The 14,519-nt window shown below is 41.4% G+C and overlaps 2 protein-coding genes across 2 annotated transcripts in view; one reads left to right on the top strand and one right to left on the bottom strand.

Moving 5' to 3' along the window:
* LOC119488581 (solute carrier family 22 member 23) overlaps positions 1-9,647 on the top strand; it is a 28,579-nt gene extending 18,932 nt beyond the window's left edge. The window contains exons 4-10 of the mRNA XM_037770360.1: positions 61-247; positions 544-671; positions 3,209-3,311; positions 3,529-3,755; positions 4,888-4,920; positions 5,084-5,207; positions 7,638-9,647. Of these exons, the coding sequence (XP_037626288.1) occupies positions 61-247; positions 544-671; positions 3,209-3,311; positions 3,529-3,755; positions 4,888-4,920; positions 5,084-5,207; positions 7,638-8,058 (1,223 nt within the window). The 3' untranslated portion in view covers positions 8,059-9,647. The remainder of the gene's footprint in view (positions 1-60; positions 248-543; positions 672-3,208; positions 3,312-3,528; positions 3,756-4,887; positions 4,921-5,083; positions 5,208-7,637) is intronic.
* Positions 9,539-14,519, bottom strand: part of psmg4 (proteasome (prosome, macropain) assembly chaperone 4) — a 7,446-nt gene continuing 2,465 nt past the window's right edge. Inside the window, exons 2-3 of the mRNA XM_037770361.1 lie at positions 13,074-13,149; positions 9,539-9,913 (exon numbers count right to left, since the gene is read on the bottom strand). Coding sequence (XP_037626289.1) covers positions 9,792-9,913; positions 13,074-13,149 — 198 coding nt within the window. The 3' untranslated portion in view covers positions 9,539-9,791. The remainder of the gene's footprint in view (positions 9,914-13,073; positions 13,150-14,519) is intronic.

Below are 14,519 nucleotides of genomic sequence, written 5' to 3'. Positions count from 1 at the left end.
AGAGTCTATATTTTATGTGAAACAAAATCTTCCTCTCTTCTCTCTGTTTCTTCATTTTAGGGATTGAGCTTTGTTTGCCAGCCTGGCGTTTCGCCATGACCATGGTGGCCAGTTTTCTGATGGTGGGCGGGCAGCTCCTGATGCCGGGGGTGGCCGCTCTGTGCCGCAATTGGCCGGACCGGGATGACTGGCAGGTGCTGCAGATTGTTATAATCAGCCCTTTCGTTCTGATGCTGCCCTACGTCTGGTGAGTCCCGCCCTCTTAGGAAATCCACATCGGGGGGATGCGAGGGAGGGGGGGGAAGATTCTTCTCTCGCTGAGCCAGGCGATGGCTCGTACAGTACACACTGCACTACACAGTACTGAGCAGCCTCTGCTTCAACTTACAAACAATACTTTCTTTCTTCTATTGTTTGTATTCTTCCCCATTTCTGTCCGTTTCTTCATCTTGCTCTCACAAATCGGTTCTCATCTTTCTCCTCTCTCTCTCTCTCTCTCTCTCTCTCTCCATGTCCTTCCCATCCCCCTCTTTCTCTCATAAGGCTTTTTCCAGAGTCGTTGCGCTGGTTGCTGGCCACCCAGCACTACAGGCGGTCCAAAACCATGATGCTGCGTATCGCCAGGAAGAACCAGGTTAACCTGACAACCGAGCCGAGTGGAGTTCTTACAGGTGGGGGACATTAAACAGCTCGATAGCTCTAAATGTATTCTCTCTTTTGCTGTATTCACTTCATCATACAAATCATTTGAAATTGTCACCTGTGTTAAGTTACAGCTGCTTCTTGGCGTGTGATGAAATGAACATGCAACGAACACAAAGACACTGACTCGCATACAAAGACTCAAAGATCTCCTTTTCATATGTGCAAACATGCTGTAGATTTCAAGCAGCATTTCCCAACTGTTTTTATGATGAAATACAATTGCAATCGCATGAACACATACATGCTCCTTTAGATTGTCTCACTGGAAGATCAATAAAGGCTGCCACTAACGATTATTTTCATTTGAGTTCAATCTGTTCTGCGATTCATCATTTCATTATAAATGTCAGAAAATAGTAAAAACTGCCCATCGCACTTTCTTAAGCCGAAATTTTACTTTGCGCGTCCGCGAAGTTCCACATGATGTACATTTCGTCATCAGAGTGTGAACGCGTAGGCTCTGTGCGGATGTCCATGCAGCAGCAACTAGTTGTGACCACGCAGTAGCCACTGCGCTACAAGGGGTAGCTACTGTGCATTTGTTGAACGGGTCCTCCAAGCGGACAGTAGAAATGGAACTACTACGCGTCCGTGGTGTCCGCAGCTGTTCGTGTACATGTCCGTTTGGGAGAATAATGGAGGCTTTATGCCCCAGACACACCAACCCAACATCAGAGAACTAGCGGCACCTTTGTTTTGGCCGACAAGTTGCACTCGAACACACCGCAAAGACTACAGCCAATGGCCAGTTAGCACGTATACGTTCTGCGCCTGCGTGAGATTAAATAACTCCACATTAGCATGTGGCGGTAGTCTGTATTTGTCATTCAAAAAGGGAAACCAGAAGACCAAGGACTGCAGATATATAAGCTTTTTTTATGATACGTACATGAAACAAAACAGCTTTTGCCGACCACTGTCACTCACTCATTTGTGAAAATATCTGTGTATTTGAATGAACAGATGAGAAGAAGACGAAAAATTCGAAGAACCTTCTGTGTTTTTCCTCTTGACTTTACTCGATGGCTTGCTTTCCTCGCTTCCGTTTTTTTTCTCGGGCACTGACTTGCTAAGGCCAACAGTGCCAACAGCCAATCAGAGTGATTTCTCTCACCAAAGGGCTGTGCCGCCAATTCAACATGCTGAATCGACCGCAAAACCTCAAACACAGGCAGACAAGAGTCAACGCTGCGGGACACACCGAAAAAACTAGGCAGACAGAAGCTCAGCGACGCCCCCAAACTGGACGCCAGCCGACCGTCGGCTTGGTGTGTCGGGGACTTTAGAGCCCAATGTCAAGTCTTCAAATAGCTTGATATTCATATTTATATAAACCCAAAGATATTCAATTTACAATAATAAGACGGGTTTCCACCAAGAAGTTCCTGGTAATTTTAGTCCTGGGACTACCATTCAAGGAACTAAAAGGTTCCTCCAGTCCATTGTTGTCTGCGTTTCTATAGCGGTCTAAAAACCAAAGCGAAAATTAGGCAAATTAGTCCGCTGACGTATGAAAAAGCAACATGACAACATGGTCACAGGGGTAAACGCACTTTGCAGTTTGCAGTTCAGTGTGTCCGCCCGTTTTATCTCAACAACACATTGAAAAAAAATAAACCATCAAAAAAAACCTCACTGTGACGACTTTTTACTGCGGCATTGTATTTACTGGTGCACGTTGGATGAAATGAATGAAATGCAGAGGATTAAAATGAAACTAAGAGCATCTGTCCAACGGAAATCATCTGTTGAGTGTTTGATGGTTACACCGTATTTGTGCTTTAGAATGTAACCGCTGCGAAACAATCAGAAAATAACTTTTCTTTCTCTCATTCACAGCACCGCCGCGCTGTCTCTCTCTTCTACCTTTCGCCCTCTCAGCTCGCTCGCGTGACCTCTCTCTCGCTCTCTCTTTTTTTTTTTTTTAAATGAGTCAGGAAGTCGACAGTAAAGCCTAACTCTACTTTTAATGTTGTCAAACAAAGAGAAATGTTCTCCCCTTGTCCTAAAATGGTCTTAAATCGATACAAGAGTACTTCCTTGTTTTAGGAATGAAGCGATACAGTTACAATAAGTGACAGTCATCCCTGCAAACTCCTCTCTGAAAGGGGGAAAGTCCCTGCAGTTGAAAAGGGGCTAAACTGGTCAGTAAATTATCATACTTGAAAAGCTCAAACCAGTGCATTTTGGGGATTTTAACAATGATTGGATGATCAGAAAAGTTGATAATTGTCTTGCTACCGTTCAGACCTCAAAGAAGGAACCCTAGACCTCTCCCCTGTCTCTTTTCCTCCCCTGCCTTGGTGATTGATTCAGTGTTCATGCCTGTCGCAGTGGCCAAGCACACAGATAGATGATGAGAGTGGGCAAAGGGATGTGCTATATCTATCTAAAGGACCAAGAGCACATTAGCTTCTCTGTGTTAAAGGTCCCTTAGCGGCCGGCCTCTCATTACCTTCTGTAAGGAAAGGTCTCAAGGTGTTCGTTTCATGTTTCCTACCAGAGTTGGAGCAGGAGCTGCACAAGAAACCCCAGAGGACCTGCATTGTCAAGATGATGAGCACCAGGAACCTGTGGAAAAACATTGTGGTGCTGTGTGTCAACTCGTAAGTGTGTTGCGGCCGGGCTGATACAGCTCCTTTTCTAATCAAAGCCAACATCCATTGTGTTGAGAGAGCATGAATTACACATGAGCTCGTCCTCCAGAGAGAAATGAAGACATATACGCGGGTGTACACCTCACTCACCCCGTGGCAGACGCATGTCTCAGGTGCCACCTCCCTGTCTGCTTTCTTATCGTGTCTTTGTGTGTTGTTTGTGCAGACTGACAGGTTATGGGATCCACCACTGCTTCGCCCGCAGTATGATGGACCCAGAGGCCCAGCCCACCGCTTTGTGCCACGCGGACTATTACACTATGGCTGGCATCGCTGTGGCAACCTGTCTGGCGGTTTGCCCCGCAGTGGGGTTGATGGGTCGGCGTGGAGGGCTGCTCACCTTCATGATCATTACAGCCCTGGCATCGCTACTACAGCTGGGTTTACTCAACTGTGAGTAATCACACAAGTCCTGCAGCTATTAGTTACTATTGCTACACCTGTCAAGCTTTGCATTCAAGAGTTGCACCTGTGAAGTTTGCAATGATAAAACTCACTCAAAAATGGGTGTAATTTTTGGAACAACCGGTCTGGCCAACGCCGTGGTAACGACCTGTCAATCACAAGGTAGCCATGCCTTAAAGCATACCCTGCTTTATGGTCTATTTGACTCTAAATGGGACCATCATTTACTAAAAGAACATCATGCTGTATTGAAGAAGACTTAAAACTAGAGATTGAGACCATAAACTCATGTTTACAATGTTTACTGAGGTAATAAATCAAGTGAGAAGTAGGCTCATTTTCTCATAGACTTCTATACAATCAGACTTGGTTTTGCAACCAGAGGAGTCGCCCCCTGCTGGCTATTAGGAAGAAAGCAAGTTTAAGACCCATAGGCTGCCCACTGGCTGATGCGGAAATGTGACGAGGAAACGTTTGGATCTTTTACAGCCTACTCCGTGCAGGTTTCTCCTCACGGCAAAGCGATATTCTATTCTATATTCAAGCATAAATCGAGCTTTACTCCGCCCCTTACACTTTTGCTCGCGTTTTTTTTGTTCTGGAAAGGCAGGACAAACTGTTTGGATGCTGGATTTTTAAGTATCATTCTTATTGTGCCTCGTCCACGTCATTTAATCGGCATGTTGAGAATACTCCGAAGCTTTGACAGACCTGCTATGCATAGTTAAGCTTGTTAGGCTATGATTGGACAACTGCAGTTTGGGGGACGGCTTTGCAAAAGTTCAAGGGAGAAAAATCTGATTAGAAAGTTATGAAAGATATTGCAAAACTTGTAGTTATTGTTGTACTCGCACATTTTTACATCCCTGTGTCATTAAAACAGTACAGACTGCAGTTCAGCTCTCAGTCTAATAGGAGCCTTTCCTCATTCTCCCTTTTATTGACCTACATATGTTATACAGTAGTCATTATTTCAGGCTCCAGTGGTAAACGGCTCAGAGTTCTCCTGAGGGCTTTTTTAAATTGTGCTTGTCATGAGTCAGCACTGTGCTGCCCTTTGTGCTTACTAATGACATGTTCTCCTCTTTTCTGCTCTCCAATGCTCGCTCATGGAATCCAGTGATTGGGAAGTACAGCCTTCGCCATGACACAGGTACAACTAGTCTGTTGATTTGTGATAATACTGTAGTCTCATTTTAAGGTCCCTGTGCAATAACGTCTTATAAACACTCTCATTTGTGCCCCTCGGCTAGTGTTATGTTAGCAGTTGTTTGTGTTTCAGGTATACTCACGTTTTCTTGTCCTCTTCTGGACAGTTCTGCGAGACTCTCTGAACAGGAAATTCTCGGTGGCCTTCTCCATCATCGGCATGTTCTCCTCTCACGCAGTCAGCACACTCAGCATATTCTTTTGTGCTGAAATCACCCCTACTGTCATCAGGTGAGCCCGAATGGTCATAAACACAAAATACAACTCTTAGAGGACCCTCTGCAGTAGGCGAGCTCCAGGCTGTGTCCGATCACTTATTATTTACAACCTAGAGTGAACACTGTGTCCACAAAATTGGCCACAATTGATCGCAAAATGTGTGGAATATTCATTATAAAAGGAATAGTGAAAGTGATTTCAGACATAGGGAATGGGAATGTGATGTCACCGACAGTAAGTCCACCATTTTTGGAGGATAAAGGGTAAGAGTGCCATCCGCTGGCTGTTTACTGCAAGTGTCAAAAGATAACACAAAACACTGCACAGTGAATAAGATTCAAAAGCCAAATTGTAGTATGTATAGCAGAGAGTCAGACACAAAGGTAGGCTAATGTTATGGGTTTCATTTTGCAAGATACTGGCAGATTAATTATGCAGTATTAGCCAACATTTTGTTAGTATCATAACATTTGCTAGCTTATCTTTGTCCGGATGATTGTGAAGTTGGCATTTGGCTTGTAGATCTTAATGTCATATACCTACCCAGATTAACATATTTTGAACTGCTGACAGGTGTTCACTAACGCCATAACACATCAGTGACTGTAATGGGTGACAAACTGTCAAGGTCCTCCTAATTCGTAAGGATCGACATCGTAAACTAACTTCAATTTTGGAATATATGGCCCCTTTGCCTCTGTCAGCTTCCCTTTATATGGGTATTTGTCTTTCGCACGTACTTTATACATTTCTGATGATGAACGATTGACAGATGACAGATGAATAGACCGGTGACAGATAATGACAGTCTACCGTAGCTCCGTACACTACCCTCCAAAAATGGCGGCGCACCCCAGAATAGTCCGCGATTCCCATTCCCTATAAACCTACTTTGTGTCCAGATGATGTACTAAATACTAATTTTAAGTAGGTTTGAGTATGTAGTGTGTTAAACATGTAGAGTTTCCACCACACAAAACAAAAGAAATGCGTTTTCCTTTATTTTTTTCGATTGGTGTATCCCAAAAAATGTCTGAAGTCTTCGGAAAACCATTTAGCTGTTTATTTGTTAAATTGAATTGACAGTGTGATCCAAAAGTCACAGTATAACTGATGCCTGTAAGCACACATGAAAATATATTTCCTGTTAGTACAAAATGTTTTGATTTCTTGTGTGCTAACTGCAAAAACAGTCTACTTTGACAATTACTATATAGTTGATACTGTGTATTATGACAATGTGTAGAATCTTTGGACACAGCTCTCGTTCTCATGTTGCTTAGTGGCTCCATCTTGTGGTGCAGTTTTGACTGACAGGTGAGGATGGACTTGGTGCCCACAAGTATGCTTCAAACGGACTAGTTCATACAAAGTGTCTAGCAGCACAAATCTTTAGATCTGCTGTGTGGCCACACTTGAACGCAGGGCTGAAAAGTCTGCCGCCATAGAGAAGTACAAGACAGGATGAACCGTACAGATGGGGGTAAAGGTGCACATGTTCAGACTAGGGCTGTCAATCCATTACATCGGGTAAGGGTTAATCAATTAAATCGCAAATTAATTACATTTATCTGTTCAAAATGTACCTTAAAGGGAGGTTTGTTATTAAACACTGTTATCAACATGGGAGTGGGCAAATATGCTTGCTTTATGCAAATGTATATATTTTGTTATTAGATATCAATTAACAACACAAAACAATGACAAATATTGTCCAGAAACCCTCACAGGTACTGCATTTAGCATAAAAATATGCTCAAATCATAACATGGCAAACTAAAGCTCAACAGACAACAACAGCTGTCAGTGTGTCAGTGTGCTGACTTGACTATGACTTGCCTCAAACTGCATGTGATTATTATAAAGTGGGCATGTCTGTAAAGGGTACCCATAGAACACATTTTCATTCACATATCTTGAGGTCAGAGGTCAAGGGACCCCTTTGAAAGTGGCCATGACAGTTTTTGCTCTCCAAAATTTAGAGTAAGTTTGGAGTGTTATTATTACCAATGGATTCCTTAGGTTTTCTAGTTTCATATGATGCCAGTATATTCACTCTGGCTTTGAAACTGAGCCCGCTACAACCTCTGTAAGATCAACTCAGGACCTGATGGCGGCCCATCACTTTTTTAAGAGGTTAATTAAAATCGCAACTTGCGTTAAAGAAACTAGTAGCGTTAAAACAAATTTGCGTTAACGCGTTATCGCGTAAACTTTGACAGCCCTAGTTCCGACAGTCTCTCCTCAAAGGCATTCATGGTGTTTCACTCATTTTTGCACACAGAAAATGACAGGTGTGGCAATGTGAGGTTTCAGAGCTTGTTCGACGATTCGACAAGCACTTCTTTTGAAGCATACTGGTGCCTTAAGAGCTCCTATTGTTAGTTTTATTCACGTTGGTAACAGATTTGCTACACCTCCTCTCTCTCTCTGTGTGTGCAGGGGTGGAGGGCTGGGCCTGGTCCTGGCCAGCGCCGGCTTCGGCATGCTCACCGCACCCATCATGGAGCTCCACAACCAGAAGGGCTACTTCCTGCATCACGTGATCTTCGCCTGCTGCACCCTGCTGTGCATCATCTGCCTGCTGCTGCTGCCCGAGCCGCGGGGCCAGCCCCTGCCGGAGAGCCTGGCTGACGGAGAGACCTTCACCCGTCAGACGCTGCTCAATCCGGGAGAGCAGCACCTCCTTCTCGCCAAGACCGACGGGGACTACTCCCGCGTCCACGACACGCCGTTACACCTCACAACCACTGGGGGCGCTACAGTGGCAGCAGCGACCGCTCTGGCAGCGGTGCCTGCCTCGTACGCCCTGGCCACCGGTGGGGAGGTGATTGGAAATCGCGCCATAGCCAATGGGGTGTGAGCATCCTAGCAATAGTCTATACTACTGTGCTAATTATTGCTCAAGCATTAACCTGAACCGAATGGTCATTGAACTTGTGAAAAAAAAAAAACTTTTAAGGGAAAAAAAGAATCTTTTGAATGAACCGGATGAACTCTCGTAACAGTGAGTTTTGAGATGGTGACGAACATTAATTTGTGTAGTTGTAGTGATTATGATTCATTCAGGAGTTGCCAAAAAATATTGTACTGGAATAAGTTTATCTGAAGTCAGTGTGTGTTAAATAATATGAAAGTCTTCAGTGGTGTTGGTGATTTTCTTGCACTGTCGTCCGCTCTGTTGAGAATGATTTACAGGTTAAAGACGCAGGCAAGTGAGGAGAAGTAGAGCAGACTAGCTTTCAATAACGTGTGCTCTGTGAGTTTTGTAGTTTTGACTCGTTGAGAGAGGATTTCACTGCATCTTATAATTCTTTATAAGTTATTTTGCACTAAATGTCAGAGACACAATCAAGTGTTTGTGATTTTCTGCCAACACATTGGAGATCCAGGGATTGGCTAAACCACTACCATGATTTTGCATGAAAGGGAACACATAGTTTTTTCCTATTATTTGTGGTCCCTCTACTAGAAGTCCAATGTGGCACTTTATCCTCAGAGATGAGGTCAGTGTAGACACTGATTTTTAAAGGAAGCATTACTGCTACCGGTGTGGGTGTATGATGGTTGTCTGATGTGACGAACAGCCGGAGACCTTGGCAGACTGTATGTGTAGCCTGAAGAGACTGTGATGGGCGATGCTGAACAAATCTGAGAGTTGAACGGACATTAGAGTGACCAGTCAGTGTACTACTGTATGTCTTATGATGCGTCTCAGCATTTAAATGGCTTTATCATGATGGCTCTGTTCTCTTTTTAACAAAACGGAGAATGTAATTCAAGAAAAGCAGTATTTATTTTGTCACGCTCCCAAAGGCAAATTTAATCGCTTGAAATACCTCCTTAATTAGCAAATATTTCCACTCCGACTCTCACTCCTTTTTCTCTGTACTGTGGTAATGTTGTAATCCTGCTCCTGGGATGTGTAACTCTAGCCAGAAAGCACAATATTTTACAGTTTTTTGAAATAAACGTTTGTGAAGATTAGGATAGAGCAGCATCGTCTGCGCAGACATGGCCTAGTTGTGATTAGTGTACATTTTACACTTTACTACGTAAATATCCCTTAGGACTGCATAAAAATGTAAGGTATGTGTACATGTACCATTCATTCATAACGTATGGCCCATCAATTTTACTTTTCTAGGATATAAGCACATTGAATAGATAAACCATCCCATACACCATTTCATCCATATATACCTGAATCGACAGATCCAAACATCCTCCATTTTTTAAATCATATTAACACAGCACGTATTTTGAACACCCTGTACGGTTTACTAGTTTGTATGTTTTCAACAGTTAAACACGGGAAAAAAAGAACCACTAATGCTGTTTTCTAAGTGTTATTTTTTTAATATGATGCATTTGTACAAAAAGCCATAGGCCTACATGTTTTGATAATAAACCACTTAATTTATTATGTCAATAAAAGAACACTTGATGTGACTGTTTGTGGTTATTGTCTTGGTGTACGGTTACAGTAGGAGTATGTAAGTCCAAAGAAGAAGGAGAAGCTACTTTTATGTTCCCCTTCTTCCGACATGTCCTCGGTTCTACACAAAACAGATTTCAATAAACAATTAAATGTGTTCAAAAGTGTTCGGGGTGAAGCTCCAGCTCCTTTTTGATCCTGTTCTCCACCAAAAGACTGAGGTTGGAGTCTGTCATGGGAATACTGTAACTCACAAATACTTGCTTTTTGGTCTTCTTTGCTGCAAGACAGACAGAAACAGACAATCATTTCACTTTTTACTTTAGATAATACACTAAATGGTTTGCTATAGTATACACCTATAAGCTAAAGTCAGGAGTCTTGGACGTTGTGGAGACCCAAGATGAATTATTTTAGGTTAATGGACCTGCATGTTATAGCCTATTTACTATAATGTAGGGATGCAACGATCCGACTTTTTCAGTCTCGATACCGATAGCAATACCTGGGCTTTGGGTATCAGCCGATACCTAGTACCGATCCGATACCAGTGTTTAATTAATAAACTGCATGCCTTACTGTGTGGAAGTGACTGGATCAGGCTTGACTTAAACATTGCTTTCCTAACTTTGTAAAACAAAATGTAACAAATAAATACAAAGATAAAATTTTACTGAATTGTATTAAAATAATAAAATCGTACACCTGCAACTTGGTAAAAAATCTTAAAATTAACAGGAATTACAATTCAGTTGTAAAACTTTTTAATGCAGTAACAAATTCGTAAAGAATGTTCAGTATATTGCATACAAACATAGAATTGAATTGAAGAGATTGTCAAATTATTTGAAACAGAATTGGCCGAGTATCCGATCCGGTATCCGTGCATCCCTATTATAATGTCTATTTTTCAATACTAAACATTTAAAGCGGGCCACAGGATGTTTGTGTGTTTTTCACACATTTCAAGAAGCCACTGGTTTTATATTAAATTTGGGGTCAACTTGTGAAGACTTTAAACTCGCTTCACATCTGTAACATATAATGAACGTGATCACTTTTATTTTTGTCAAACCTGTGGTATCGTTTTGTGGTAACATAGTTTAGTGGAATCTAACTAAGTACATTTATTTAAGTACTGTATTTAAGTACAATTGTACATACTTGTTTATAATATTTATTTGACTGACTAGTTACTTTTTACACAAAAAACATAATATGATGCAGTACTATCAAAGAACGTAGTATATTGCTAAGAAGTGAAAATCAATTGTTCGTTCTATTCCAACATCAGTGCCCAGCGGCAGACCATTTTGGACTGAAAGTGAGTACCGGACGCCGGTAAAACGTCCGCCTACAAATTGCCGTGCAAAAGTAAAACTAAATTATTTCTATTCTTTTGTCATAATTTTAATGTCTCTAACGAAATAGCCTGTGTTGAACAGTAAAAAGATTATAAATAAGCAAACAATTATGTAAGGGATAATGTACAGCGAGCGCGTCATTGTTGTGAAAGAATCCCCGACATGGCGATGCTTCCCGTCAGGGTCTCTCATCGCCCTGAAAGGGATCCTTTCACAACAATGACCTGCTAGCTGTACATTATCCCGCTTATTACACAGCTACTTACTTAAGAAATCAGTATTTTGACACAAAAACTGTCCGCCAGATTCCGACATCAGAGCTGTGCCCATAGCAACGGTCTGTTATACTTAGCAACGGTCTGTTATACTTAGCAACGGTCTGTTATACATAGCAACGGTCTGTAATACAGAAATTACAGACCGCAGAACCGGTACAGATCGAGTATTCAACACAGCTGTGTAATAAAACTAATTACTTACTTACTTATTTATTTATTTATTAAAAAACGTTTTGCCTGGCTGCTTCCCAGAGGACCATAAAGTGAGCGATGGACATAAATGGAAGTTAGAAAAACAGATTTTGAGGGCAATCTCAAACTTTTTTCTCATGTCAAGGACCTCCAAATTAGATGTCCAATAGACCACAGACCATGGATGTATAAGAGGTTGTGCCCTGTGTGTTTGCTCTATGTTAGAAAAAAGCCTACAGCTACACTAAATTCTGTTGATGTCATGTTACTAGCACTACTAGCTACAGGCTTGTTTGGGAACAGAGACATTAGTACATCCACCACAGTACAGGCTTACAGCCTATGGGTGTATTAGAAAATAATAAAAGTGATGAATTACAGCCAATATATCCATTATTACAGCTACATACAGCTAGCAGGAAGCTGACTGAACCAGCTATATCATGTGAACGTGCAGGGCGGTGCAGTCCCGTGAGTCTGATGCACGTTTATTAAGCCCAGGAGAATAACTCTGGATTCAGCTATTAGTTAATTTTACAACTTTAAGTGGGCTATTTAAGTGTTTGACTGGGAAGTTGATGTACCTCGACAACAATTATCCTCTGATTTACAGACGTCTCTTTATACATTCATGGCTATGGACTGATTGACGTTTTCAGTCCAAAATGGTGCCACCTAGCGGCCATTGTCAAAAAAGCACCAGTTTCGCCTCTTTGCTTCTATACTCTTTGGTACTATATTACTAATTTACCCAGTAGTACACAAAGTAGTACACATAAATAACGCCAATGTAAAATTGGCTCCACATTGACAAACTACAACATTAAAATGCTCTTACATGTAGGCTATTAATTAGTGATAAACATAGATTATTATAATATTCTATAATAATATAACACTGAGCCATTCTGCATAATGAGTACTGATACTTTCAAGGCAGTGTCGGTGATCTTGAGAAACTAGCAAGAGTACACTACGTTTAAAAAAATAATCCAACCGAAACCCCAGCCCAGTGTTGCCAACTCTTTTCCAATGAAAGTGGATGATTGGATGCTGCAGCTGATCGGACTGATCTGATACAGCTCAACATTACTGGAGTTTTATACCGGAGTGAAGACAGATAACAGATTAATCTCAAGTGCATCACTCCCAAGTTTTATATTTTATTAGATTTCTATGTCGACGTCGCTTCACATGACGCTTCAGGAGAAAGGACATCTCATTTCTCTATAAACTAATTTCCTCTCTCCTCGCATGGTTTCCCTGCGTCTCCATGTATCCCCCGGTGGGAGGGACTGAGACGCAAGGAAACGTGAATGCAATTTAAGAGACTTGGGATGCACCCATACTCTGTACTGAAATTAATGGAGGCCAGTGGCTGCCTTGAAGGTGGGCAAAACACATAGAAAACACAACAGCAGGATTTGGAGAATAATTAGCAGAGCAGTAAAAATGGATTATAAGTGGTTTACGGCAAAGGAGCTAAAACATGCACAAAATATCCACAAAATATAACCGCATAACAGCTGAAAAGAGCATTTCAGCTTTTTTATAACTTTCTACATTAGCGGCAATAATAAAACACAAATTCATGCAAAGTCATTACCTAATCTCTGTGCCAAGGAATTAGGAGCCGTATTAGATGGGTCCCCCATGACTAATGTAGATAAAGGCATCGAATCCTGCAGACAAAAAAAAAAACAATAATTAGAACAGCGGTTAGTCTCTTGCAATCGTTAGCTCTCTGACATCCAAAATAATGTTTGACTTTCTTAATATCTGTTTGTCAGCCCAGGGGTTGCCAAACAGTTTCAAACTGAAGGCAATAGATCCCAGACACAAATTCCATCATCTTTTCTTCCAGTGACTCCTGATTAAGGACAGTTTAGTTGTCTCTGTGGTTTGTGGAGGATGTCAAGGGACGATGCACTGTACTTCGGGTAGCAGATATATTATATTTTGCCTACTAAGGACCCATTAACCAACCAGTGGCCCTGTGCTGGAATAATACTGAATCATAGGGACTTTAAGATTAGATTATGACTCAGGTCCCCACTACACAACAGAGCAACAACATGAAAATGCCTCCCTCTTAAAGCTGCAGTGGGTAGAATTGGAGCAAATATGCTTAAAAAAAGACTTATTGTTTTAAAAAACAGTCACTATATCCTGACAGTAGTGCATGAGACAGGTCATCAGAAAAAAATCACGTGCCTCTGTGTCCTCCTATTTGTCAACATAGTATTGATTTGTTACATGGATTAGGAGACAGTAGGTCACATGACATGAAACCTATTGGAACAATTTTGTTTTCATAAGAATATTAATATAAAATAGAAGAAGCACTAGAATCCAATATAAAGAGGGATATCCCATTTTTCAATGTAGTATTGGTGGATATTGATTTGGAGACACTAGATCACATGCCATGGAAGCTATTAAAAAAAAACATAAATTTTCAGTAAAAATATTAACATAAAATAGAAGAAGCACTAAAAGGGGTACATTATGTCCTATGTGGTCTGTGTATTATTCATTTCTGATATTGATTTTGAGTCACTGGGTCACATGACATGGAAGCAATTGAAAAAAATCCATTATTTTTTATTAAAACATTTAAGTAAAATAAATCAATTACACATTAGCAATCAAAATAAGTGTGCAACATGAGCCCAATTTAGTGGAATTTTTAATTATAATTTTCATTAATATGGGCATCATGAAGGTATTGAAAAACATCAGTTTTGTGTCAATTAAACAGTAACTTATTGATAGTCAGTCAGTCTCTGCCGGCTACGCGCGAGGGTCGTGAGGTGAGTTAACTGTCCTCCTGCTACCAACTGTGGATGAAACAGTAAGAGAAGACGTTGCTGGATCCGGAGTGAGTGTCTGTTAAACAGTAGATGCGACATTACGTCATAACTAATGGAATGATCGTCCGGCGTTTCACCTGGGTATTGTTTACAATTGCCACCTATGGGCAGCAACTGGTTGTCAGCTGTTCAGCACCTAATTGCTTCACCAAAGGGACCAAAGAGACCAGGGAGGCCGG

This window comes from Sebastes umbrosus, chromosome 5, assembly GCF_015220745.1.
Source record: "Sebastes umbrosus isolate fSebUmb1 chromosome 5, fSebUmb1.pri, whole genome shotgun sequence".
Classification (NCBI taxonomy): Eukaryota; Metazoa; Chordata; class Actinopteri; order Perciformes; family Sebastidae; genus Sebastes; species Sebastes umbrosus.
This window is presented reverse-complemented; position numbering and strand designations above follow the sequence as displayed.